Raw genomic sequence first — 27,456 nt, forward strand, 5'->3', positions numbered from 1 at the left:
AACTGAGCCAAATAGATCCGTCTTGACACACAATGTAAGTCGATTGTGTCAGTGAAAACGGATCCGTCCTCCATTGACCTTCAATGGTGTTCAAGACGGATCTGTTTTGGCTATGTTAAAGATAACACAAACGGATCCGTTCTGAACAGATTGCATGCGGTTGTATTATCTGAACGGATGCGTTTGTGCAGATCCATGACGGATCCGCACCAAATGCAAGTGTGAAAGTAGCCTAAGAAAAGATGCATCAGAATGGTTACATCATGAAAAACAGACATGTCAGGAATAGAGACAAGTCCTCTTTAAAGACAAAATGTCAGCACCTTTCCATCTATGAAATAAACATAGTGGATTGTGCAGGTCATTTTAAGAATCACAGATTCTCTCTCTCTCTGTCCATATATATATATATATATATATATATACAGTACAGACCAAAAGTTTGGACACACCTTCTCATTCAAAGAGTTTTCTTTATTTTCATGACTATGAAGGCATCAAAACTATGAATTAACACATGTGGAATTATATACATAACAAACAAGTGTGAAACAACTGAAAATATGTCATATTCTAGGTTCTTTAAAGTAGCCACCTTTTGCTTTGATTACTGCTTTGCACACTCTTGGCATTCTCTTGATGAGCTTCAAGACGTAGTCCCCTGAAATGGTCTTCCAACAGTCTTGAAGGAGTTCCCAGAGATGCTTAGCACTTGTTGGCCCTTTTGCCTTCACTCTGCGGTCCAGCTCACCCCAAACCATCTCGATTGGGTTCAGGTCCGGTGACTGTGGAGGCCAGGTCATCTGGCGCAGCACCCCATCAATTTCCTTCATGGTCAAATAGCCCTTACTTTCAAAGTTTTCCCAATTTTTCGGCTGACTGACTGACCTTCATTTTTTCTTGCCATAATACAAATTATAACAGTCTATTCAGTAGGACTATCAGCTGTGTATCCACCTGACTCCTCCTCAACTCAACTGATGGTCCCAACCCCATTTATAAGGCAAGAAATCCCACTTATTAAACCTGACAGGGCACACCTGTGAAGTGAAAACCATTTCAGGGGACTACCTCTTGAAGCTCATCAAGAGAATGCCAAGAGTGTGCAAAGCAGTAATCAAAGCAAAAGGTGGCTACTTTGAAGAACCTAGAACATGACATATTTTCAGTTGTTTCACACTTGTTTGCTATGTATATAATTCCACATGTGTTAATTCATAGTTTTGATGCCTTCAGTGTGAATCTACAATTTTCATAGTCATGAAAATAAAGAAAACTCTTTGAATGAGAAGGTGTGTCCAAACTTTTGGTCTGTACTGTATATATATATATATATATATATAGTCCAGGGGTGCACAACCGGCAGCCCCCAGAACCAAGTTTTGCAGGCCCCCATCCTGCTGGGCAGAAACACAGCTGATCGTGCAATCAGCCGTGTTTCTGCCCGCAGCGCCGCACGACGATGGATGACAGCTCCTGCACTGTAGCAGTAGCAGGTCGGGACCCCCGCTGGAAGTGATAGTGAGGGAGCCGAGGAGAAGGCAGAAGGCTTTATCAGCACTTCTGCCTTCTCCTCAGATAGATGAGCGGCGCAATGAGCGGCTTGGGGCAGAGGAGTGCAGAACAGCAGGGTCAGGAAAACTTGATCAGCTCTGCCTTCTACAAACTCCCACAGGAGGCTGGTTTCCCCTGTAACTGGGGCTCCTTTGGATGCCCCAGTTACAGTGGAAATAGTACAAAAAACTGTCTCTCATTGCCTCCCAAAGGTCTTTCAGTGACCTCTTGGGAACATATTATGTGGAAAAAAATATATAAAAAAATAAGTTTTAAAGAAATGTAAAACTAAATAAAAAAATATAATAAAATACAAATAAAAGAAAAAAATATTATGAAATATGTGGCAAAAAAATAGAATATTATAAAAAAATAAAATACCATAAAAATAAAAAACTGTAAAAAAAGGAAAAAGTGCAAGATAAAAGAGTGTTCACTGTCCCACAACAGTCTTTTTATGACCCTTTGGGGAACATACAGTCAGGTCCATAAATATTAGGACATCGACACAATTCTACCATTTTTGGCTCTATACACCACCACAATGGATTTGAAATGAAGCGAACAAGATGTGCTTTAACTGCAGACTGTCAGCTTTAATTTGAGGGTATTTACATCCAAATCAGGTGAACGGTGTATGAATTACAATAGTTTGCATATGTGCCTCCCACTTGTTAAGGAATCAAAAGTAATGGGACATAATAATAATCATAAATCAAACTTTCACTTTTTAATACTTGGTTGCAAATCCTTTTCAGTCAATTACAGCCTGAAGTCTGGAATGCATAGACATCACCACATGCTGGGTTTCATCCCTGGTGATGCTCTGCCAGGCCTCTACTGCAACTGTCTTCAGTTCCTGCTTGTTCTTGGGGCATTTTCCCTTCAGTTTTGTCTTCAGCAAGTGAAATGCATGCTCAATCGGATTCAGGTCAGGTGATTGACTTGGCCATTGCATAACATTCCACTTCTTTCCCTTAAAAAACTCTTTGGTTGCTTTTGCAGTATGCTTTGGGTCATTGTCCATCTGCACTGTGAAGCGCCGTCCAATAAGTTCTGAAGCATATGGCTGAATATGAGCAGATAATATTGCCCGAAACACTTCAGAATTCATCCTGCTGCTTTTGTCAGCAGTCACATCATCAATAAATACAAGAGAACCAGTTCCATTGGCAGCCATACACGCCATGACACTACCACCACCATGCATTACTGATGAGGTGGTATGCTTAGGATCATGAGCAGTTCCTTTCCTTCTCCATACGCTTCCCTTCCCATCACTCTGGTACAAGTTGATCTTGGTCTCATCTGTCCATAGGATGTTGTTCCAGAACTGTGAAGGCTTTTTTAGATGTCATTTGGCAAACTCTAATCTGGCCTTCCTGTTTTTGAGTCTCACCAATGGTTTATATCTTGTGGTGAACCCTCTGTATTCACTCTGGTATAGTCTTCTCTTGATTGTTGACTTTGACACACATACACCTACCTCCTGGAGAGTTTTCTTGATCTGGCCAACTGTTGTGAAGGGCGTTTTCTTCACCAGGGAAAGAATTCCTCGGTCATCCACCACAGTTGTTTTCTGTGGTCTTCCGAGTCTTTTGGTGTTGCTGAGATCACTTTTTAAGAATGTTCCAAACAGTTGTTTTGGCCACGCCTAATGTTTTTGCTATCTCTCTGATGTTTTTGTTTTTGTTTTTTCAGCCTAATGATGGCTTGCTTCACTGATAGTAACAGCTCTTTGGATCTCATCTTAAGAGTTGACAGCAACAGATTCCAAATGCAAATAGCAAACTTGAAATGAACTCTGGACCTTTTATCTGCTCATTGTAATTGGGAAAATGGGGGAATAACACACACCTGGCCATGGAACAGCTGAGAAGCCAATTGTCCCATTACTTTTGGTTCCTTAACAAGTGGGAGGCACATATGCAAACTAAATATATTTATATCGTGGCTCACCCGTATCAGCTAGTATGGTTAGGGTGCTCTGTTTTAGGATGATTCACCTGTTCATCCAATATAACAAATATGACAAATAAGAAAAAGATAAAAACAGGCACTCACCAACTGGTATGTCTATAGTAGATTATTTAATAATAGTAAAATCCCATAAAATAATGAGTATAAAACACAATGTATCATAAAAACATTTTTTTCAATACTACTGTATATGCCCAGACTTGTTTGAAGTATATTGTTATCCTGCAACATATCACATATGCTAACTGTTGTAATTCCTACACCATTCACCTGATTTGGATGTAAATACCCTCAAATTAAAGCCGACAGTCTGCAGTTAAAGCACATCTTGTTTGTTTCATTTCAAATCCATTGTGGTGGTGTATAGAGCCAAAAATGTTAGAATTGTGTCGATGTCCCAATATTTATGGACCTGACTGTATGTGGCAAAAATATATTTAAAAAAAAAAATAGAAAGTTATAAAAAAAATTATAAAATACAAAAAATAAAAATAAATAAAATACAAATAAAAGAAAAGAAAAAATAAACATATGTGGTAAAAATATATAAAAAAAAATTATAGAAAGTTCTAAAAAAATACAAAAAAAAAATACAAATAAAAGAAAAAATAAACATGTGGAAAAAATATATTAAAAAAAAGTAATAAACCAATTATTAAAAAATAATACAATTTAATATTAATAAAAGGAAAAAATAAAAAAGGAAAAAGGTGCAAATTGAAAAAAAAGAATAAAATTAAGAAAAGAAAAAACAATCACACTAACCAAAATCGTCACCATTACCACCCCATTCACGTGAAGCGTATATAACAAAATGGCCTACACAAAATAGGGAACTAATTATAATAATTTATTTTGTTGTCAGTGTGAATATTTAAAGAATAAGGAGCTATAGTTTGAAAAAAAATACTTTAAAAAAATGTTTTGTACAGTTTCCCCCAAATAAAACTACAAAAAAATAAATTATAAAGCTTACGTGTCACGTAAACAATTGTTACAAAAATTATTTTGGTAGTTAAACAAATAAGATAGTTACAGCCGTTTGAACCACTGGTGTTAAAGCACAAAAAAAGTGTCTGGTCATTAAAGGGTTAATCTTCCACTAGCAAGTTAAAGTGCTTACTGGTTATTGCAGAGGCCCTATAACGGCAGGAGGCGGTAATAATTAGTGAGCCTCATCCTCTGCAGTGAAGGAAAGTGCTTGCTAGTTAATGCAGGGCTCCTATAACTGGGTGCAAGAGGGGTTAATAACCAGTGAGCGCCGGTCTCTGCAGTGAAGGAAAGTGCTTGCTAGTTATTGCAGGGCTCCTATAACTGGGGGCAGGAAGGGGTAATAAGCAGTGAGCGCCGTCCTCTGCAGTGAAGGAAAGTGCTTGCTAGTTAATGCAGGGCTCCTATAACTGGGTGCAAGAGGGGTTAATAACCAGTGAGCGCCGGTCTCTGCAGTGAAGGAAAGTGCTTGCTAGTTATTGCAGGGCTCCTATAACTGGGGGCAGGAAGGGGTAATAAGCAGTGAGCGCCGTCCTCTGCAGTGAAGGAAAGTGCTTGCTAGTTATTGCAGGGCTCCTATAACTGGATGCAAGAGGGGTTAATAACCAGTGAGCGCCGGTCTCTGTAGTGAAGAAAAGCGCTTGCTAGTTATTGCAGGGCTCCTATAACTGGGGGCAGGAGGGGGTAATAACCAGTGAGCGCCGTCCTCTGCAGTGAAGGAAAACGCTGATTTATGAATAGGAGGCAGGATGGAAGGAAATTTCTCCACTTTTCTGGTAAAAATTACTTTTAACCAGTTCCTGCAGCATGGGCCTTGAAACAAAAGGTTCATACTTACCTGCTCCCTGCCTCTCCGGTCTTCTGCGCTGCCCCCGCAGCCTCCATCTTCCGGGCCCCGCACTGTTTTAACCTGTCACCACATAACCGCTGAAGCCAGTCATTGGCTGGAGAGGTGCATGTGACCATGGCCATGCAGTGCCAGGTGTAAACAGTGTGGGGACTGGAAGATGGGGGCAGAGCAGAGGACCAGAGCGGTCGGGAGCAGGTAATTATAACTCTTCGGTTTCATGGACCATGCTGCAGCACGATATTCGGGACAATAACTGGGAAAAAGTGTTCATACGAGTGCTCATATCTTATATCTGGCCGGTATAATCGTGCCGCTGATCAATCGATAAACAAGGAATCGCTCGCTCGTTCGTCGGCTGATTAGCATATTTTATTAGGATGAAAGGTTTACAATTATCGGGAGCACATCTCCCTGTGTAATCAGGGATGGGCTACCAATAATCAATATAACTAAATGAAGGCGGAATGACTTGTGGTAGTGATCATTCCTCCCCAATCACTTTGCATTGGCTTGTGTAATAAACTGATGCAAATGTGCCCTAATCAATATTTTTTTAATTTGCGGCCCCTTGAAATAGAGCGATGTGACAATGCGGCCCTCAGACGAAAAAAGGTTGCGCAGCCCTGATATAGTCCTTCTACCTGGGACTTCTATACATGGCTCTTTTCAGTGCTCCTATTGATTACTGAATACATGTACACCCAGTGCTGGCATATATTTCTTTATTTGATCCTCATTGGCCAAAATGTATCTACTTAGGGTACTTTCACACTTGCGGCAGGACGGATCCGACAGGCTGTTCACCATGTCGGATCCGTCCTGCGGCTGTTTCGCCGTGCCCCCCGGGCCGCCGCTCCGTCCCCATTGACTATAATGGGGATGGGGGCGGAGCTCCGGCGCAGCACGGCGGTGCACGGAGAAAGCCGCCGGACTAAAAAACCTGACATGCAGTAATAGAGTTTCACCATACGCGTTGAGGAAGGGAGAGTGAATCTACCCGTAACTCGTATGGTGAAACAAGTGATGTACCTGCATTGAAAAGCCTCCGATAATACTGTATGGCCATACAGAAGAAAATCTCTACAGTAAAAGATTAACTATTCTTATCGTTGAAAGCTGCACCAAAGGAAATTGGGGAACAGAGTGGCAACTCCTGCGATCTTTGGAACTCCCGCGAAATTTAAACCAGCTTGCTGTATGGAGCGACTGAATAAGCCGGCAAATATTTAAAGCTCCATTGAAGCAATAGGGAGACAGCAGACGCTAGACGGTAAGCCAAACATCGATTTAAAGTTTTCTCCAATCCAAAGCTCATATCGAGCTTAAAAGGATATGCTATAAGAGACTTTTCACATTATCAGGATTCCTGTGGACACTTTATGAACATATTGCGCTCCCAGTGAATACACCTACAGCATTTTCAGTGACATTCAGTTTCCCAAATTGGGATAGAGCGCTAGAAGATAATACTCCCTCTTTCCCAAAAAACAGCATATACTTGAAGTTTCTTGGTGTGATATATATTATTGAATTTATCGACACTATTGAGTTATATGAATATAGTGTTGATCATATCTACCACAATATATGTGACTGTAATGTTGTATATTATTGCTACATTGTTCTTATAAATTTTATTACTTGTATTTTATGGGGATTTAATAAATATTTTCTGCACATGTCAATTTGGTTGCCAAGTGTATGAGTGCTCGCTCATTTTCCTATTACTACATTTGCCTTTAAGAGAGGGTGGGGTGATTCCCTCTATATGAACTTGCAGCACCATACCTTAACTACTTGCTAGTGAGCCACCACAACCTACCACTATTGTTTATTCATGGATTAGATTATTTTTTTCTTTGATCCAGATGGTTTGCTCGCAACACTCCAATCTTGGGAGGGGGACTAGTGACATGTGGTTTATGCCTTGGGTGCTCCGTTCCACACAGGACGGTATGGACCAGGACTGACCGACAGGGTTCCATATTACCCTGAAGTGATTCTGGACACACTGTCCTTAGTGTGTTCTCACATGTAGCCTCAATTACGGGGACACACGTTAGGTTTTACTCATTTGGTCTTCCAACGGTTGGGGATCGGGCTGGGGACACAGTCAGTGCCCTCAAGCCCAATCTTATCAATTGGTGGGCGCTTGTCCAAGGTTGACAGCCAGAGACATGGGCTCCCTAAGGATGGACCCTTTTTTACCTTCTCCTTGGCCTAGGATACCAGCAATGGGTACTTGGGGCTATCGTGAGTGAACCATAGTTTATGTGTCTTTATGAGGCATTACATATTCTAAAATCCAATCTAGTTATCATTTATAAATTTCTCTCTATTATCTGATATTCAGTTGCTGGGTATCACTAATAAGGTTATACCTAATACCTGATACCCATAATCCTCCCTTTTTTACACTTTTATTATAGGGCTTTATAGGCGTGGATAACGTCCCTTGTATATATCTCTGGACGAATGGTACATTTGTAGTCAGCACTGGATACACAGATAGTTCCAGTCACTGTGTGGGCACAATGACTCAGGTGCACGTCATGCCCTTTGTATGTACGTGCACATGGGCACCACAGATATTGAATTCACACTAGGAAGCAATCCTTCCCCTTTTGGCGCTGGCGCATTCGCAGTCATGGAAAGCTGAGACCTATATACATTTTGCTTAGCACTTCAGTCACTGCTTGAAAAAGGCACCAGTGATATGAGCTGAAACGTTGCATTGGGTGAATATAATCACTATTTCTGGAGTGCTGCCTGTTTCTACTACTGCATTACCTGGAGGATCTTTGTTCAGGATCTTTTTGAGGGATTGCACCTGGGCTCCTGGAGTGCTGCTATTCCTTGTATTTTATATATATATATATATATATATATATATATATATATATATATATATATATATATATATATATACACAGTTGCAAGAAAAACTATGTGAACCCTTTGGAATAATATGGATTTCTGCGCAAATTGGTCATAAAATGTGCTCTGATGTCATCTAAGGCTACTTTCACACTAGCGTTCGGAGCGGGTCCGTCTGATGTTTCATCAGACGGATCCGCTCCTATAATGCAGACGTTGCATCCGTTCAGAACGGATCCGTCTGCATTATAACTTAGAAAAATTTCTAAGTGTGAAAGTAGCCTGAGCGATCCGTTCAGACTTTACATTGAAAGTCAATGGGGGACGGATCCACTTGAAGATTGAGCCATATGGTGTCATCTTCAAGCGGATCCGTCCCCATTGACTTCCATTATAAGTCTGGACGGATCCGCTCGCCTCCGCACGGCCAGGCGGACACCCGAACGCTGCAAGCAGCGTTCAGGTGTCCGCTCACTGAGCGGAGCGGAGGCTGAACGCTGGCAGGCGGATGCATTCTCAGTGGATCCGCCTCCACTGAGAATGCATTAGGGCCGGACGGCTGCGTTTAGGGCCGCTCGTGAGCCCCTTCAAACGGAGCTCACGAGCGGACACCTGAACGCAGGTGTGAAAGTAGCCTAAGTCACAACAATAGACAATCACAGTCTGCTTAAACTAATAACACACAAAATTAAATGTTACCATGTTTTTATTGAACACACCATGTAAACATTCACAGTGCAGGTGGAAAAAGTATGCGAACCCTTGGATTTAACAACTGGTTGAACCTCCTTTGGCAGCAATAACTTCAACCAAACGTTTCCTGTAGTTGCAGATCAGACGTGCTCAACGGTCAGGAGTAATTCTTGACCATTCCTCTTTACAGAACTGTTCTAGTTCAGCAGTATTCTTGGGATGTCTGGTGTGAATCGCTTTCTTGAGATCATGCCACAGCATCTCAATCGGGTTGAGGTCAGGACTCTGACCGGGCCACTCCAGAAGGCGTATTTTGTTCTGTTTAAGCCATTCTGTGGTTGATTTACTTCTATGCTTTGGGTCGTTGTCCTGTTGCAACTCCCATCTTCTGTTGAGCTTCAGCTGGTGGACAAATGGCCTTAAGTTCTCCTGCAAAATGTCTTGATAAACTTGGGAATTCATTTTTCCTTCAATGATAGCAATCTGTCCAGGCCCTGACGCAGCAAAGCAGCCCCAAACCATGATGCCCCCACCACCATACTTCACAGTTGGAATGAGGTTTTGATGTTGGTGTGCTGTGCCTCTTTTTCTCCACACATAGTGTTGTGTGTTTCTTCCAAACTCAACTTTGGTTTCATCTGTCCACAGAATATTTTTCAGTACTTCCATTACTGCTGTGGAACATCCAGGTGCTCTTGTGCAAACTGTAAACGTGCAGCAATGTTTTTTTTTTGGAGAGCAGTGGCTTCCTCTGTGGTATCCTCCCGTGAAATCCATTCTTGTATAGTTTTTTACGTATCGCAGATTCTCTAACAGGGATGTAAGCATATGCCAGAGACTTTTGTAAGTCTTTAGCTGACACTCTAGGATTCTTCCTCACCTCATTGAGCAGTCTGCGCTGTGCTCTTGCAGTCATCTTTACAGAACACCCACTCCTAGGGAGAATAGCAGCAGTGCTGAACTTTTTCCATTTATAGACAATTTGTCCTACCGTGGACTGATGAACAGCAAGGCTTTTTGAGATACTTTTATAACCCTTTCCAGCTTTATGCAAGTCAACAATTCTTAATCGTAGGTCTTCTGAGAGCTCTTTTGTGCGAGGCATCATTCACATCAGGCAATGCTTCTTGTGAAAAGCAAACCCAGAACTGGTGTGTGATTTCTATAGGGCAGGGCAGCTGTAAACAACACCTCCAATCTCATCTCATTGATTGGACTCTAGTTGGCTGACACCTCACTCCAATTAGCTCTTGGAGATGTCATTAGTCTAGGGGCTCACATACTTTTTCCACCTGCACTGTGAATGTTTACATGGTGTGTTCAATAAAAACATGGTAACATTTAATTCGTTGTGTGTTTTCTAGTTTAAGCAGACTGTGATTGTCTATTGCTGTGACTTAGATGAACATCAGATCACATTTTATGACCAATTTGTGCAGAAATCCATATCATTCCAAACTGTTCACATACTTTTTCTTGCAACTGTATATATATATATATATATATATATATATATATATATATATATCACTATAAATACAGTGAGGAACAGAAGTATTTGAACACCCTGCGATTTTGCAAGTTCTCCCACTTAGAAATCATGGAGGGGTCTGAAATTCACATTGTAGGTGCATTCCCACTCTGAGACAGAATATAAAAAAAGAATTCAAGAAATCACCTTGTATGATATTTAAAGAATGTATTTGTCTTGCACTGCTGAACATAAGTATTTGAACACCTGAGAAACAGCAAGAATTCTGGCTTCTCAAAGACCTGTTACTGTGCCTTTAAAAAGTCCACCTCTACTCCACTCATTAATCTAACTTAGTAGCACCTGTCTGAGCTCTTTAAAGACACCTGTCCACCCCTCAGTCAGAAGCCAACTACTACCATGGGCAAGACCAAAGAGAGGTCAAAAGACACCAGAGACAAAATTGAGGACCTCCACAAGGCTGGAAAGGGCTACAGGGCAATTGCCAAGCATCTTGGTGAAAATAGATCAACTGTTGGAGCAATTATTAGAAAATGGAAGAGGCTAAAGACGACTGTCAGTCTCCCTCGGATTGGGGCTCCATGCAAGATCTCACCTCGTGGAGCATCATTGATGATAAGAAAGGTGAGGAATCAGCCCAGAACTACAAGAGAGGAGCTGGTCAATGACATGAAGAGAATTGGGACCACAGTTTCAAAGGTCACTGTCGGTAGAACACTACGCTGTCATGGTTTCAAATCATGCATTGCACGGAAGGTTTCCCTGCTCAAGTCATCACATATCCAGGCCCGTCTGAAGTTTGCCGATGACCATCTGGATGATCCAGAGGAGGTATGGGAGAAAGTTATGTGGTCAGATGAGACCAAAGTAGAACTTTTTGGTCCAAACTTTACTGTTTGGAGGAAAAAGAAGGATGAGTTGCATCCCAAGAACAGCATCCCTACTGTGAAGCATAGGGGTGGTAACATCATGCCTTGGGGTGCTTTTCTGCGAAGGGGACAGGACAACTGCACTGGATTAAGGAGTGGATGAATGGGGCCATTTAATGTGAGATTTTGAGCAACAACCACCTGCCCTCAGTCACAGCATTGAAGATGGGTCGTGGCTGGGTCTTCCAACATGACAACGACCCGAAGCACCCGAAGCACACAGCCAGGATAACCAAGGAGTGGCTACGTAAGAAGCATATCAAGGTTCTGGAGTGGCCTAGCCAGTCTCCAGCCTCCTAAATCCAATAGAACATCTTTGGAGGGAGCTGAAACTCCTTGTTGCTCAGCGAAACCTGACAGATCTAGAAGAGATCTGTGTGGAGGAGTGGGCCAAAATCCCTGTTGCAGTGTGTGCAAACCTGGTCAAGAACTAAAGGAAACGTTTGACCTCTGTAATTGCAAACAAAGTCTTATGTACCAAATATAACACTGATTTTCTCAGGTGTTCAAATATTTATGGTCAGCAGTGCAAGACAAATAAATTCTTTAAAAATCATACAATGTGATTTCATGATTTTTTTTATTCTGTCTTTCAGAGTGGGAATGCTCCTACAATGTGAATTTCAGACCCCTCCATGATTTCTAAGTGGGAGAACTTGCAAAATCGCAGGGTGTTGAAATACTTCTGTTCCTCACTGTATCTATCTAATATATAAAGCTGAGTGTATGTGTGTGTATGTATGTATGTATGTCCGCTAAAGGAATCCGCACCGTCGCATTTACAATTACAAAATTTCGCACACAGGTACATCAGGTGTCCGGGGAGGTTTTAGACCAGCTCTCAGCTCTCTAGGACATACCGTTCCTGAGATATTCCCAAAAATGCATTAGCCAATAGAAGCTTGGTCACATGACCCTTATCAGCCAATTGAAGCTTGCAGGCTGTTAGCCTCCACATACACAGTTTTCTCCAGGTTTCCATAACAACTCAGCCATTTTTCTTCATTGCTGTAGGTGAGCTTTAAAGAAAATCTATCACCAGGATAATCGCTATTGAAGTAAAGCCATGGCCTAATAGCACTTAGTACCTTATTTCAAGATGTGCCTTTGTTCCAGCAATAGATGTTTTTATCCTCTAAAAATCCAGTTTATTTGGTATGCAAATGAGCCAGTAAGGTGCCCAGAGGGGCATCACTCTTGCAGGAAGGAGCCCAGATGAGCCCCCTGCCACAATGTGTCCACCCTTAAAAGATGAACTTAAAACCACGCCCCCAGGTCCCTCTAAACCACGCCCGATCTGGTTAGACCACACCCACTCACACTCCTCAGCTGACAGGAATTTAAAAAATTAAGTTAAAAATCAACTTCTGACAGCTGCAGGGGTGAGAGAGAGGGTGACTTTCTCCCTGCAGCTCACACTCAGACAGCTGCACTGTTCCGTCTGAGAGTGAGCTGTTGAAAAGGACGTTCTTGCGTCCATCCAGGCCTTGCGCCAGAATGAGGACAGGGAGTCTGAAAGCCAGACTGTCCGGCCTAAAACTGGACCTCTGGCCACCCTAGGGGCAGGCTGCTGTGGAGGTCACAGTTAAGGGGATGGTCCTCTATGGAGGTCAGTGTTAAGGGGCAGATTGCTGTACAGGCCACTGTTAAGGGGGCGGGCCCCTGTGGAGGTCACTGTCAAGGGGTGGTGTGCTGTGAAACTCACTGTTAAAGGGGAAGGCTGCTGTAAGGGTCAAATTAAGGGGGTGGGCTGCTGTGGAGGTCCAATTTTAAGGGACGGGACATTGTGGGGGGGGTCAGTGTTAAGGGGTGGGGCGATGTGGAGGTCACTGTTATAGTGGATAGTTGATATCTTTTAACGACACACACAAACATTACATGAAATTGATTAAATATACCCGAGCGAATCCGGGTCCTTCAGCTAGTATATATCTATATATATCTCATAATTTCCTCTATAGGGGAGATGGCCATCCCCATTTTTTTCTGCCTCCAAAGCAAATTATCCTTGAAGGAGCCCGAGAGAAAGTTAGTCCTATGTAACTTTTTAGCCAAAACCATAATGTTCAGGGAATAAACTCTCCCCTATAGAACAATTTATAAAATGGAGAGAGGTAACCCCCAGCAATATATAGAGAATCTGTGTATTCCTACAACGCCCCTTCCTTCCCCCTTCCACAACAGCGCTGATAGCTATAGGAAATGGAAATCAGATCAGCAGAGGGGGTCTTTAGCGTCAGGACTTTATGAATATGAGGAATCAATGGCGGGTATTAGGAATTGAACAACTCCAGTAGTCAACTTGCTGGAGCTGTGATCAAATTATGCTGCCCTGAGGTTGGATTCAGGTGTGTGCTTAAGGGATCCGGCAGGCTGTTCCGGCAGAGAACCACCTGCTGGTTTTCACAGAATCTGGCCTAACTGGCTACTGCAGTTTACTATCAGACCACCTTGTCTACAATGGGATCTGGATGGTTTCTGACATGAGTGCTGAGTCTCGTCCAGACAAAAACCGAAGCATGCTGAACCCAGCCTTAGGGCAGCATAAAACTGGTGACAGATTCCCTTCAACTTGACTGGTATTAATCAACTTGGTATAAATTAACATGTAGACTCTACATTGTAGAGTAAGAAAAAGACATGCACCCCTAGCGTGTCATTCCAAAAGGTGAAACCCTGTCCTGGTCCCCATGGCATAATGATATTTCATGCCTCTTTAAAGTTTTGGTCCTCAGAGGATGATAAACGTTTGTGACTTCCACACAGGGACAACGTAGAACGTTCAGCGCTGCGATAAAATTACCTGGCAGCCATGTCGTAATCCCCCTTCTCCACGAGATGTGTTATATACGCTAAGCCAATATCCTGAAAAATTAAAATATCCATAAATACAAAGATAAGAGCAGGCACGCACCATCAGCTGCTGAATTGTTACAGGGAGGCAGCTTTTCATTAGTACTCACATTATATCAATGTTTTCTATAATTTTACTCTGCCCATGATATCAGAATTTATAGCTTGGTAATAAAAAGTAATTAGCAAAAATCCCAGTCTGGGAAACTCACCAAAACCTCGTGTCTCTTAATGTTCTTCTGACTAATCTCTGCAGCCATGAGAGCTTCCTTAAGAGAGGAAAAAGGTGAATTAAAAACCCATAACCAATTAATATGCGATAGAATGTGGTGTGTGGATGAGCACTGGAAATTACCTTCATTGGCGAGACCACTGGGGAATATGCATCTAACTGTTTATAGTCTAGTAAAATTATATTATGGCAATGTTAACCATATGCAGGAGGACTACCTTCTGTTTTCTGCTATATTGGCTGTTTAAAGCGCATCTGCCAGCAGTTTTGTTCCTATGAAACTGGCTGACCTGTTACATGTGCACTTGGCAGCTGAAGGCATCCGTGTTGGTCCCATGTTCATATGTGCCCGCATTGCCGAGAAAAATTAAGGTTTAATATATGTAAATGAGCCTCTAGGAGCAACTCTGCACTTTGATTGACAGTGCCAGGCGTGGTGATGTTTTCACTGCCTGGCCCTGTCAATCAAAGGGGCACGTCAGCTGCAGAAAGAGCAAAGCCTCTAGGTGTAACAGCAATGCCCCCTTTGCATATATTAAACCTTCATTTTTCTCGGCAATGCGGGCACATATGAACATTGGACCAACACAGATGCCTTCCCTGCAGGCGCACATGAAACAGGTCAGCCAGTGTCATAGGTACAAATCTGCTGACAGATGCCCTTTAAAGGGGTTCACCGGTCTTTTCTGACCTGTGTAAGCAAGATGGTTTCCTCAGTGCTTACCCCTCTGTCACTCCGCTAATTCCACTACTGCTGTGCACACATGACAGCTGGGACCAGAAGTGGGCTTTCCGCTCAGGACAGCAGAAGAGACGGCAGAATCGGCGGTGTGACAGGGTAAGTCCTGATAAATTTTTGAAGGATAGCCGATTTTTTGAAAAGCCTGGAGAATTCCTTTAATAAAAGAGATCATGATATTTGCTTTGGGACATAAAGATAAACAGTTTAGAGTAAGTGAACATGGCCAATTCTTCTTTTGGAAAAATCTGTTATAGAATTAAATTTCACATAGAGAAAAAAAAAGTTGCAGCAGCATATTAAGGGCAAAGTGGATTCCCACTGCAGAAATGGTACGTCCACCATTACCGTAAAAAATATCTGTTAAAGAGTTCAATGAAAATTTAATGGTGAATCTGTAGCAAAATCCACTTGCATTAAGTACAGATTGTCGTGCAGGGATTGCTGTGGATTTCACCTGCTACATTAAAAGTAAAGTCTGCAGTAAAAATCTTCAGAAAAATTTGACATGCTGCAGATTTAAAATAATTAATTAATAGTGTGCTATAGGGGTTGTCCCATCTTGTCATGGTCACCAAGAGACGGGACTAAGCCTCGGGTCTAGGTGGCAGGGCTTATGGAAACAGCCGAGAGGGCCGTGAATGCAGTGAGTGGGAGCTACCACAGCAGAACAAGTTACACCGTTTTTTTAACTGCCCTAGTGGTCACTTAGGGCTGGCGCTTAGTCCCATCGCTCAGTGTAAGTGGCAAAATGGGACAAACCCTTTAAAGGGATTCTGTCACCTCGTATAACACAAATTCAGATTTTAAACCAGTCATGCTCCACAGCTTACCTTGAATCGGCTGTGCTGTTTTTTATTGTAATCCGTCCAGCAGTTTTGCAGAAAAACGACTTTTATAAAACCCTAAAGGTGCCCAGAGGGGCGTTATGTTCCCCTTTGTGTGCCCAGTAACGCCCCTCTTACAGTGCCCAAAACGCCTTCCTCCAGAATCCCTAACCGCCCACAGCGTCTCATCTCTCTCCTCCCCCTCCCTGACGGCCGAGCGAAGTCTCGCGTGAGCATCGGAACGTCACTGGGCTCGGCGCATGCCCAGTGACGACGATGAAGCTCCTGCCCTCAGTCTCCAGCAAATCGCACTGGCGCAGCCCTCAGTGGGTATTGCATCTGCGCGAGACTTCGCTCGGCCGTCAGGGAGGGGGAGGAGAGGGATGATACGCTGTGGGCGGTTAGGGATTCTGGAGGAAGGCGTTTTGGGCACTGTAAGAGGGGCGTTACTGGGCACACAAAGGGGAACATAACGCCCCTCTGGGCACCTTCAGGGTTTTATAAAAGTTGTTTTTCTGCAAAACTGCAGGACGGATTACAATAAAAAACAGCACAGCCGATTCAAGGTAAGCTGTGGAGCATGACTGGTTTAAAATCTGAATTTGTGTTATACGAGGTGACAGAATCCCTTTAATGAGGACCTTTCACCACTCCTGACAAGCCTGTTTTAATAGCTATATGCATTCCCCATGTAATAACAATTCTGTAACATGAATTCGTATGGCCCTATGTTGTGCCATTCCTGTATTATTTCTACTAGAGGTTATGAATGAATTGCTAGCAGTCTGCAGTAAGGGTACAGAGGGGTGGTAACCAGTTGGGGGGTGTACCTGCACAGTCTGAAATTGGTGGCACTGATTGGATAGAGTGAGTCTATGCAGGGACACCCCCCCCCCAACTGAAGTCTGACCACTGACATCTTCACCACTTCTCAAGAAGAAGGAGGGCCAAGTCACCATTCTTAGTGGAGAGCTGTCAGTCCCTGAATGATGGTTCTCCTTTAAATGGAAATGGATATAGTATGCATACACGTACAGTACATAAGCAACTGCCGCTTCTTTCCTGTTTCCAAATTATCTTAATGGAAAATAGCCATTTTAACTGGGTTGTCTCCTATAGTGGAAAGTGCAGCTTTCGCATTCATTTTCTGTTTCAGTTCGTAACCATTTTTCAGTGAATTAGGTGCAGGTCTCTTAGGTGCCCCTCTGGCCTACCATAGGCAAGAAAGTCAAATTAACTTCAGCTATGAGCTGGAGTCGGTTTGTGCAAAAAAATTGCCACTTTTTGATGGCCCTTTTTTTGCACTCCAGAGTTGACAAATTCCGCAAATGAACTTGGGACTCAGTCACAGTTCAGACTAGTCAACAGTGAGCAAGTGAGGTGCAAAAAGGAAAGTCCAAATCTCAGCCATCAGAGAGACCTCCATCAAAACCTAACTTTATTATATCATTATAGTAACGTGGATGTGAGAAAAGCCAAAACAGAATACAGGTAAAGAGGGTTGGTATAAGGGGACAGGTTCACCCTGTTCCCTGTTTCTCCATATAATATATAAATTAGGAATATACGAGGCGCTGTACTGTACAGTATATGAAACTTAGGTTATTAAAACAATAGATAGGTATAAAACAATGAGATATAGTTTAATCATGTATTTCTGCAGCCGACCACCGCCTTCATCAGGGCATTTAACATAACTTACACTGCCATGTCCCCAAATACCCATAATATTAAATATAAACTTATTTATCCTGAACGGTGAACGGCATAATGGGGAAAAAAAATCAAAATTACAGATTCTGTTTTTTCGTTGCTTCAACTCTCAAACAAATATAAGAAAAAGTGATCAAAAAGTCAAACACATCCCAAATGGTATTAAAAACTACATAAAAATGAGATCTGTAAATGGAGAAAAAAGTTATCGGGTTCAGTATATGGTGATATATATATAAATTACGGTTAGGTCCATATAGATTTGGACACTGACACAAATTTTGTTTTTATTACCTATTTACTAGAACATATTCAAGTTATAGTTATATAATGGACATGGTCAAAGTCCAGACTTTTAGCTTTCATTTGAGGGTATCCACATTAAAATTTCTGCTCCTTTACATGTTGAACCCTGTCTTTAAAGGGACCAAAAGTAATTGGACAATTGACTCAAAGGCTGTTTTCATGAGCAGGGGTGGGCAATTCCTTCATTATTTTATTCTCAACTAAGCACATAAAAGGCCTGGAGTTGATTTGAGGTGTGGTGCTTGCATTTGAAGATTTTGCTGAGAAGTAAACATGCGGTCGAGCTCTCCATGCAAGTGAAAAAAGCCATCCTTCATCTGCGAAAACAGAAAAACCCCATCCGAGAAATTGCTACACTATTAGGAGTGGAAAAATCTACAGTTTGGTACATCTAAGAAAGAAAGAAAGCAATGGTGACCTCAACAATACAAAAGACCTGGGCGCCCACGGAAGACAACAGTGGTGGATGATCGCAGAATGATTACCATGGTGAAAAGAAACCCCTTCACAACAGCCAACCAAGTGAACAACACTCTCCAGGATATAGGCGTATCAATATCCAAATCTACCATAAAGAGAAGACTGCATGAAAGTAAATACAGAGGGTTCACTGTACGGTGCAAGCCACTCATAAGCCTCAAGAATAAGAAGGCTAGATTGGACTTTGCTAAAAAAATAAAATAAAAAAAACAGCACGCTTCTGGAAGAACATTCTTTGGACAGATGCAACAAAGATCAACATCTACCAGAATGATGGAAAGAAAGAAGTATGGCGAAGGCATGGTACAGCTCATGATCCAAAGCATACCACATCATCTGTAAAACACGGCGGAGGCAGTGTGATGGCTTGGGCATGCATGAATGCCAGTGGCACTGGGCCCCTAGTGTTTTATTGATGATGTTACACAGGACAGAAACAGCCGGATGAATTCTGGGTTTTCAGAGACATACTGTGTGCCCAAATCCAGCCAAATGCAGCCAAACTGATTGGTCGGCGTTCATAATACAGATGGACAATGACCCAAAACATAAAGCCAAAGCAACACAGGAGTCTATTGAAGCAAAGAAGTGGGATATTCTTGAATGGCCAAGTCAGTCACCTGATCTGAACCCAATAGAGCATTTCCCTTGATAAAGACTAAACTTCAGACAGAAAGGCCCACAAACAAACAGCAAACTGAAAACAGCGGCAGTAGAAGGCCTGGCAGAGCATTAAAAAGGAGGAAACACAGCGTCTGGTGATGTCCATGAGAAGAAGACTTCAGGCAGTCATTGCCAACAAAGGGTTTTCAACCAAGTATTAGAAATTAACATTTTATTTACAATTATTTAATTAGTTCAATTACTTTTGAGCCCCTGAAATGAAGGGACTGAGTTTAAAAAATGCTTTAGTTCATCACATTTTTATGCAATCATTTTGTTCAACCCACTGAATTAAAGCTGAAAGTCTGAACTTCAACTGCATCTGAATTGTTTTGTTCAAAATCCATTGTGGTAAAGTACAGAACAAAAATTTGAAAAATGTTGTCTGTCCAAATATATATGGACCTAACTGTATATATATATATATATATATATACACACTGATGGTGAAAAATATATACTGTGTGTATATATATATATATATATATATATATATATATATATATATATATACACATACATACACTGGTGAAAATATTTTTTCTTCAAAGTTTTTATTTGTTTTTAGAATTAAAACAAGAAACACTATAAAATCTGGTTTGCTGTAATCATACTGACCCCGAGAATGAAATTAACACGTCAGGTTTACCGTAGAGGGAAAATAGTAAAAAGGAAACCCATAAATCTATGGTGCAATTACATTGTTTTTTCCAATTCCACCCCATTTAGCATTTTCTTCTAGATTCCCATTACATCCGATGCATTATTAAATGGTGACATTAAAAAGTACAACTTGTACTGCAAAATACAAACTAAAAAAGTTATGATTCCGGGAAGGCATGGTGCTAAAAAACGAAAATGCAAAAATGGGAAAATCGCCTTGTCCGCAAGTGGTTAAAAAGTTTGCATATAATTAAAAGCAAACCGAAGACAATGACAATAATACAATTGCTTAACCCCTTCAACCCCAGGCCTGTTTCACCCCAGGCCATTTTTTGCAAATCTGACATGTGTCACTTTATGTGGTGATAACTTTAAAACACTTTGACTTATCCAGGCCATTCTAAGATTGTTTTTTTCGTCACATATTGTAGTTCATGATACTGGTAAAATGGAGTCAAAAAATAAATAAATTTATTTATGAAGAAAAAAATACCAAATTTGCCCAAAATTTAGAAAAATTAGCAAGTTTCCAAGTTTCAATTTCTCTACTTCTATAATACATAGTAATACCTACAAAAATAGTTTATTACTTTATATTTCCCATATGTCTACTTCATGTTTGGAACATTTTGGGAATGACATTTTATTTCTGGGGAGGTTACAAGGCTTAGAAGTTTAGAAGCAAATCTTGAGATTTTTCAGAAATTTGCAAAAACCCACTTTCAAAGACGCAGTTCAGGTCTGAAGTCACTTTGTGAGGCTTACATAATATAAATCACCCAAAAATGACCTCATTCTAGAAACTACACCCCTTAAGGTATTCAAAACTGATTTTAACAAACTTTGTTAACCCTTTAGGTGTTCCACAAGAATTAATGGAAAATAGAGATACAATTTCAAAATTTCACTTTTTTAGCAGATTTTCCATTTTAATATTTTTTTCCATTACAAAAGCAAGGTTAACAGCCAAACAAAACAATATTTATGGCTCTGATTCTGTAGTTTAACAGAAACACCCCATATGTGGTCGTAAACAGCTGTACGGGCACACGGCAGGGCGCAGAAGGAAAGGAATGCCATATGGTTTTTTGAAGGCAGGATTTTGCTGGACTGGTTTTTTGACACCATGTCCCAATTGAAGCCCCCTGATGCACCCCTACAGTTAGAAACTCAAAAAAGTGACCACATTTTGGAAACTACGGGATAAGGTGCAAGTTTTATTTGTACTATTTTGGGGTACATATGATTTTTATTGCTCTATATTACGTTTTTTGTGAGGCAAGGTAACAAAAAAATTGATGTTTTGGCACCGTTTTTTATTTATTATTTTTACAGCGTTTACCTGAGGGATTAGGTTATGTGACTTTTTTTATAGAGCAGATCTTTTTTTTACTTTACTTTATTAGGACATTCACTTTTAGGGGTCTGATCCCCTGAGGCTGAATCTCCTCGGTACCCTTAGGCCTCTTCAGACGGGCGTTGCGGGAAAAATGTGCGAGTGCGTTACGGGAACACCCGCGATTTTTCCGAGTGCAAAACATTGTAATGCGTTTTGCACTTGCGTGAGAAAAATCGCGCATGTTTGGTACCCAAACCCGAACTTCTTCACAGAAGTTCAGGCTTGGGATCGGCGTTCTGTAGATTGTATTATTTTCCCTTACAACATGGTTATAAGGGAAAATAATAGCATTCTGAATACAGAAATGCATAGTAAAACATCGCTGGAGGGGTTAAAAAAATAACTAAAAAATTTAACTCACCTTAGTCCACTTGCTCGCGTAGCCCGGCATCTCCTCCTGTCTTCATCTGATCTCTGTGCAGCAACAGGACCTGGTGGTGACGTCATTCCGGTCATCACATGACCATCACCATGGTAAAAGATCATGTGATGGATCATGTGATGACCGTAGTGACCGTCACCACAGTCCTATTGCTGCACAGAGATCAGATGAAGACAGAAGGAGATGCCGGGCTACGCGATCAAGTGGACTAAGGTGATTTAAATTTTTTTTTATTTTTTTTTAACCCCTCCAGCGATGTTTTACTATGCATTCTGTATTCAGAATGCTATTATTTTCCCCTTATAACCATGTTATAAGGGAAAATAATAATGATCGGTCTCCATCCTGATCGTCTCCTAGCAACCGTGCGTGAAAATCGCACCGCATCCGCACTTGCTTGCGGATGCTTGCGATTTTCACGCCACCCTATTCATTTCTATGGGGCCTGCGTTACGTGAAAAACGCACAAAGAGGAGCATGCCGCGATTTTCACGCAACGCACAAGTGACGCGTGAAAATCACCGCTCATGTTGAACAGCCCCATAGAAATGAATGGGTCGGTATTCAGTGGCGGGTGCAATGCGTCACCTCCCGCATCGCATCCGCGCGGAATACTCTCCCGTGTGAAAGGGCCTTAGAAGGCAGTTCCCGATGCCGTGCAAGGCATTGACAGCCTCTGCACGGCATCGGGCTGCCTGTGTCGCATCGGGTCCCCGCTACAGCAGTGCGGGGACCCGATGCGACCGTTCACCTGACACAAACCTCTTCTATGTCGCGGTCAGTGCAGACCGCAGCATAGAAGGGGTTAATCCGCCGGCATCGGCTTTTACAGCAATGCCGGCGGATACAGCAGGGGCCCGGCTACCACGGACCGGCGGGCCCCTGCAGTGATCGCGCGCGCACCGCTCCGATGCCCGCGCGATCACTATGACGTACTATTACGTCAAAGGTTGGGAAGGGGTTAAAGGTACATGTCACCTCTACTATGCTACCCTCACTGAGCATTTCTAAATGTTCATTGTGTTACCCTAAACATATAAATTACACTTTTAATTTCATTTGCAGACAAATTCAACAAGTATTATGCATTTTTGTACTTCCCGCCTTTTATGCAAATTAACATTAAAAGAGTCATATCTTACTTGTGTGACCAGAGAAGAGTCATATTTTCAAGCTCTGACTCATCTCAGGTTAATTTGCATATGTATCAAATCGGTTTTTGTACACACTAAAAGCACACAGAGCTATGGGGACTGGGTATTGCGGATGTGCTAGCGGCCATCTAGCAACCCATGTCCTCAGCTCTACACCCAAAATCCAGGTGACAGGTTCCCTTTAAGATGTTAAAATCCTCATTATAGAGCCGCCTCTCTGTTCTGTGTGATGATGTGATATCCACAATGATCACAAGTCCGCTGGGTGGGTCAGCCAGTCATGACCTCGGTGAGGCTTAGGCTACTTTCACACGAGCGTTCGGAGCGGATCCGTCTGATGTTTCATCAGACGGATCCGCTCCGATAAGGCAGACGTTTGCATCCGTTCAGAACGGATCCGTCTGCATTATTACTTAGAAAATTTTCTAAAGTCAGAAAGTAGCCTGAGCGGATCCGTTCAGACTTTACATTGAAAGTCAATGGGGAACGGATCCGCTTGAAGATTGAGCCATATGGTGTCATCTTCAAGCGGATCCGTCCCCATTGACTTCCATTATAAGTCTGGACGGATCCGCTCGCCTCCGCACGGCCAGGCGTTCGCCTCCGCAAGCAGCGTTCAGGTGTCCGCTCACTGAGCGGAGCGGAGGCTGAGCGCTGTCAGGCGGATGCATTCTCAGTGGATCCGCCTCCACTGAGAATGCATTAGGGCCAGACGGATGCGTTCAGGGCCGCTCGTGAGCCCCTTCAAACGGAGCGCACGAGCGGACACCCGAACGCTCGTGTGAAAGTAGCCTTAGACGTAACTGCCCTGGGGCGTGATTGGCTGATCTGTTCATGTGGCACATTAGCATACAAGTGTCAACAGAGGTGGTGGGGACACAATAATAAGAAAATAAAAAGATTACAAATACCTCATATTTCTTTCGTCCCAATAGCCAGTCAATGTGGTCATCTTGGTCCCGCTCTTTGGCCACAACAACATCTCTTGGGGCTGATTATATAAAACAGTGATTTCACCTTCTGAATACTCTAAATAGATGGAAAATGGAGATGTATCTAGTTATATCATACTAGACATGGACTGTCATCAGTAGATTGACAGTCCTGGTCCCTGGTGGGGTTCACAATTTTATTTTCATACGGTATGTCAAACACATACATATATTAGGACTTAATTTCATATGAAGTCAATTCATATTTAATTTTTAATTTTTTTGATTCGTGTGCATAAACAAGAGGGAATTCACACAAAAAGTACACATACAGAAAAAGTGCCTCTCAACTTCATTCTACCCTGACTCAATTCAATGGTAAAATCTACCTTCACTGAGGTAAGGATGAGATGGATTTTCAGATCACTGATAAATCAGGTTACAGTTGCTTTCCTTAGAAATCTATGCAGAGGGGAGGGTGGGCAGAGGGAGCTGCTGCAGAAAGACAAAGAGATCACACAGACCCCATTGCTTCTTACTGAAGTCTAATGACCTACTCCTTTATAATGTCCTTCTTACTACTTGCTTCTGTGTATATGAGAGAGAGGTGCATTATGGGAGTGCAGGATCTTCTCCTCGGTGTGATGGGTTATGCAAGACATTATTATAGCTATTCCCTGCCAAAATTTACCACCATGGTGAAAAAGTGTAGAAATTGTCCATTTTGGTCAGCTCAAATAAATCTATTACCTGAATAAGCTGTCACTGAGAAATCAGGTTACAGTTGCTTCCCTTAGAAAACTATGCAAAGTGAAGTTGGAAGAGGGGGGCTGCTGCACAAAGGCACTAAGATTGCTTCTCTGCTGGCAATCTAATGACCTACTGCTTTATAATAATAAAGAGAGGTATGGGAGCAGGATCTTCTCCTCTGTGTGATGGGTATGCGAGACATCATTATAGTTAGCCCCTGCCACCTCTGAAGAAGAGTTCAGGGAAAACTTACAATTATGAGATGAAGGATAAGTGCAGAAATCGTCCAGCTGAAATGGGATCTATTACCTAAATATGCTGTCCAATTAAAAGGGGGTTTCCAGGGACTTAAAAAAATGACGACTGATCCTCAGGTCGATGAGAACACCACTGATCAAAGGGGGCCAACTTCTGGCAACCCGCCGATCAGCTGTTAGAGTGCTGCAGCCCTTTTCTTAGTATATCAAGCACAGTGCCATACATTGTATAGAGCCCATGCTCGGTACTGCAGCTGAGTCCTATTAACTTGAATGGAACCGAGCTACAGAAAGGCCATGCGATCGATGTATCCTTACAGAATTACCATGCTTTCCACATAATGCACAGAATAGTTATGTCTGCTGTTTATAAGGGAAGGCACGAGTTTGGCATGAACGCTTGCCCCCCATTACATATTAGGGCTCTAATAGCCAAGAGGCACAATGGTAGAGTGCACCTAAATAGAGCACGTACTCACATGTGACATATAGAAACTGTACAAAACAAAAAGCGGATGGAAAAACTATGCAAGGGAGCTCAGCACGAGAGAAGAAAATAGTGAAGGAAAGAGCAGAAGCAGTCAAAATAGTCCTTATGTGCACCAGCACCAGATTTTCTTACCCAAAGACGATAATCCCGACACTCATTCTCTTGAAAGCCCCTGACTGTTATAGCATCCGAGGACACCTCTTCACAGGAATCCGCCTGAGGCTGAATGATATCCAGTCGAGGCCTGGCACACAGCTCTTTACTCTGGGACAAGAACCGAGCATTTGGTTACCCAATGGTTAAAAATCACTAAATGACATGTAGAACAATAGCTCCAATATAGTTAAAGGGGTTGGCCACCCTAAGTATGAAAATACCAAAGTGCCCCAGACAATAGCCATGAAGTATTTCTACCACGTGAGATGTACTGGCTATATGTCATTTCTCTAACCTGTTCACCATGACATGCCTCCCTGGAGGAGCTCCTCACACCAGCTGTGTGGGAGGAGCGGCAGCAAAGTGAAAGTAAAAATCCCAGCATGCACTGCAGCAAGCATGTTCAGAAGAGCAGTCACATGACATCCATAGAGACAAGAGCCCCCTACATAATATCAATAAGGCCTCATGCACACGGCCGTTGTTTTGGTCCGCATCCAAGCCGCAGTTCTGGCGGCTCGGATGCGGACCCATTCACTTCAATGGGGCCGCAAAAGATGCGGACAGTCCCAGCAGCACACAGGAATATGATGCTAATGTGTCATACATGTGTTACTGGGGGGAGGGGCCCTGTTCATATACTTGCTGTAAGGCCTAGTCATTTCTAGTTGCACCATTGGATTTAAGCCATGAACAGAATGAATAGAGGGGGAGATTTATAATTTCCCTTCTTTCTGAAAAGTGGTGTTAAAAAGTTGCAAACTATGTGGCTGCGACTTTTTAACTGTGCCTTTAAAAAAAATGGCGGCGTGACAATGGCAGGGAGGGGGCGTGACCAGCCGCCCCAACAAATTAATGTTAAAGGGCTTCTGTCACCCTGCATTGTGCAATTTTCATTAGCAGACATTAGCTATTTGCAATCATACATGTCCTGCCTTTGTCTGTCGCTTATTTCTTGTAAAAATCCTACTTTTATCATATGCAAATTTCTTCACTACCAGCAAGTTGGGCGTGTACTTGCTGGTAGCCGCTGCATCTGCCGCTTCTAGACACGCCCCATCTCCTCTTCATAGACAGGGCCAGCGAGCGCTCTCCTCCTCCCACTGGCCCGTCTGCTGCTGAATTCCCGCACCTGCGCCGTAACGTTCCTCGATCGGCGCAGGCGTACTGAGTGAAGGACGCGCGCTTGCCAGCTCCTTCCTCAGTGCGCCTGCGCCAATTACATCACACTACACCCGGAAGAGAAGACTGCCGATTATCGCTGATGCTGGTAGTGAAGAAATTTGCATATGATAAAAAGTATGATTTTTACAAGAAATAAGCCACAGACAAAGGCAGGACATGTATGATTGCACTCGGCTGACATTAGCAAATAGCTAATGTCGGCTAATGAAAATTGCACAATGGGGGGTGACAGAAGCCCTTTAATTTTCGCCAGTTTTCTGACTCAAATAAAGCCCTGAGCTGTCAGAGAATTGGACTGCCATAGAAGGGGGGCTGTTGAGCGGGGGGAAAGATCTTTGTTGCACAAGAGCTCTGATTAATACATTTGTACAAATCAATCTGATCACATAGAGAAGTGCCTCCTGTCTATCATCACACGACTAACGCTAGTGTTAGCAGGCTGTTCCCCTGTCGGATCCGTGCTAACGCTAGCCCACGAGTGCCGACAGAAGTCCGCTCCGGCCCCATTCACTGATGCCCAGCACGCTGTGTTTTTTGTCTGGCCGCCTCTCAGCATGTTTGCCGTGCTGCAGCTGTATCTCTGACCTGTCCCCATTAAAGTGAATGGGGCAGGAGCGGACTTCCGTGCTAACGGTAACCCCACGAGTGCCGCCGGATCACTGTATACAGTGTACAGGGGGTCACAGATCTCTGTATGCAGTGGTAGGGGTCACACATCACCATATACAGAGTGCAGGAAGGAGCGGGCACACATTTATAGATGGTGAGACCAGTGACTGCTGCCGATATCACTGACCTCAGCCATACTGGCAGCACAGAAGGGGTTAAAGCTCCTGAACTGTTGGTCTGGCTGTAATATCATGTCTGTGATAAGAACACAGTGCAGAGGGGCCATAAACAGGACAGGCAC

The 27,456-nt window shown here is 42.7% G+C and overlaps 1 protein-coding gene across 1 annotated transcript in view; it reads right to left on the reverse strand.

The window, feature by feature from the left end:
• Positions 1 to 27,456, reverse strand: part of VPS41 (VPS41 subunit of HOPS complex) — a 321,046-nt gene that overhangs the window by 109,469 nt on the left and 184,121 nt on the right. Inside the window, exons 12-16 of the mRNA XM_040432167.1 lie at positions 25,325 to 25,469; positions 24,024 to 24,053; positions 23,688 to 23,767; positions 14,431 to 14,487; positions 14,169 to 14,230 (exon numbers count right to left, since the gene is read on the reverse strand). Of these exons, the coding sequence (XP_040288101.1) occupies positions 14,169 to 14,230; positions 14,431 to 14,487; positions 23,688 to 23,767; positions 24,024 to 24,053; positions 25,325 to 25,469 (374 nt within the window). The remainder of the gene's footprint in view (positions 1 to 14,168; positions 14,231 to 14,430; positions 14,488 to 23,687; positions 23,768 to 24,023; positions 24,054 to 25,324; positions 25,470 to 27,456) is intronic.

Source organism: Bufo bufo, chromosome 5, assembly GCF_905171765.1.
Source record: "Bufo bufo chromosome 5, aBufBuf1.1, whole genome shotgun sequence".
NCBI lineage: Eukaryota > Metazoa > Chordata > Amphibia > Anura > Bufonidae > Bufo > Bufo bufo.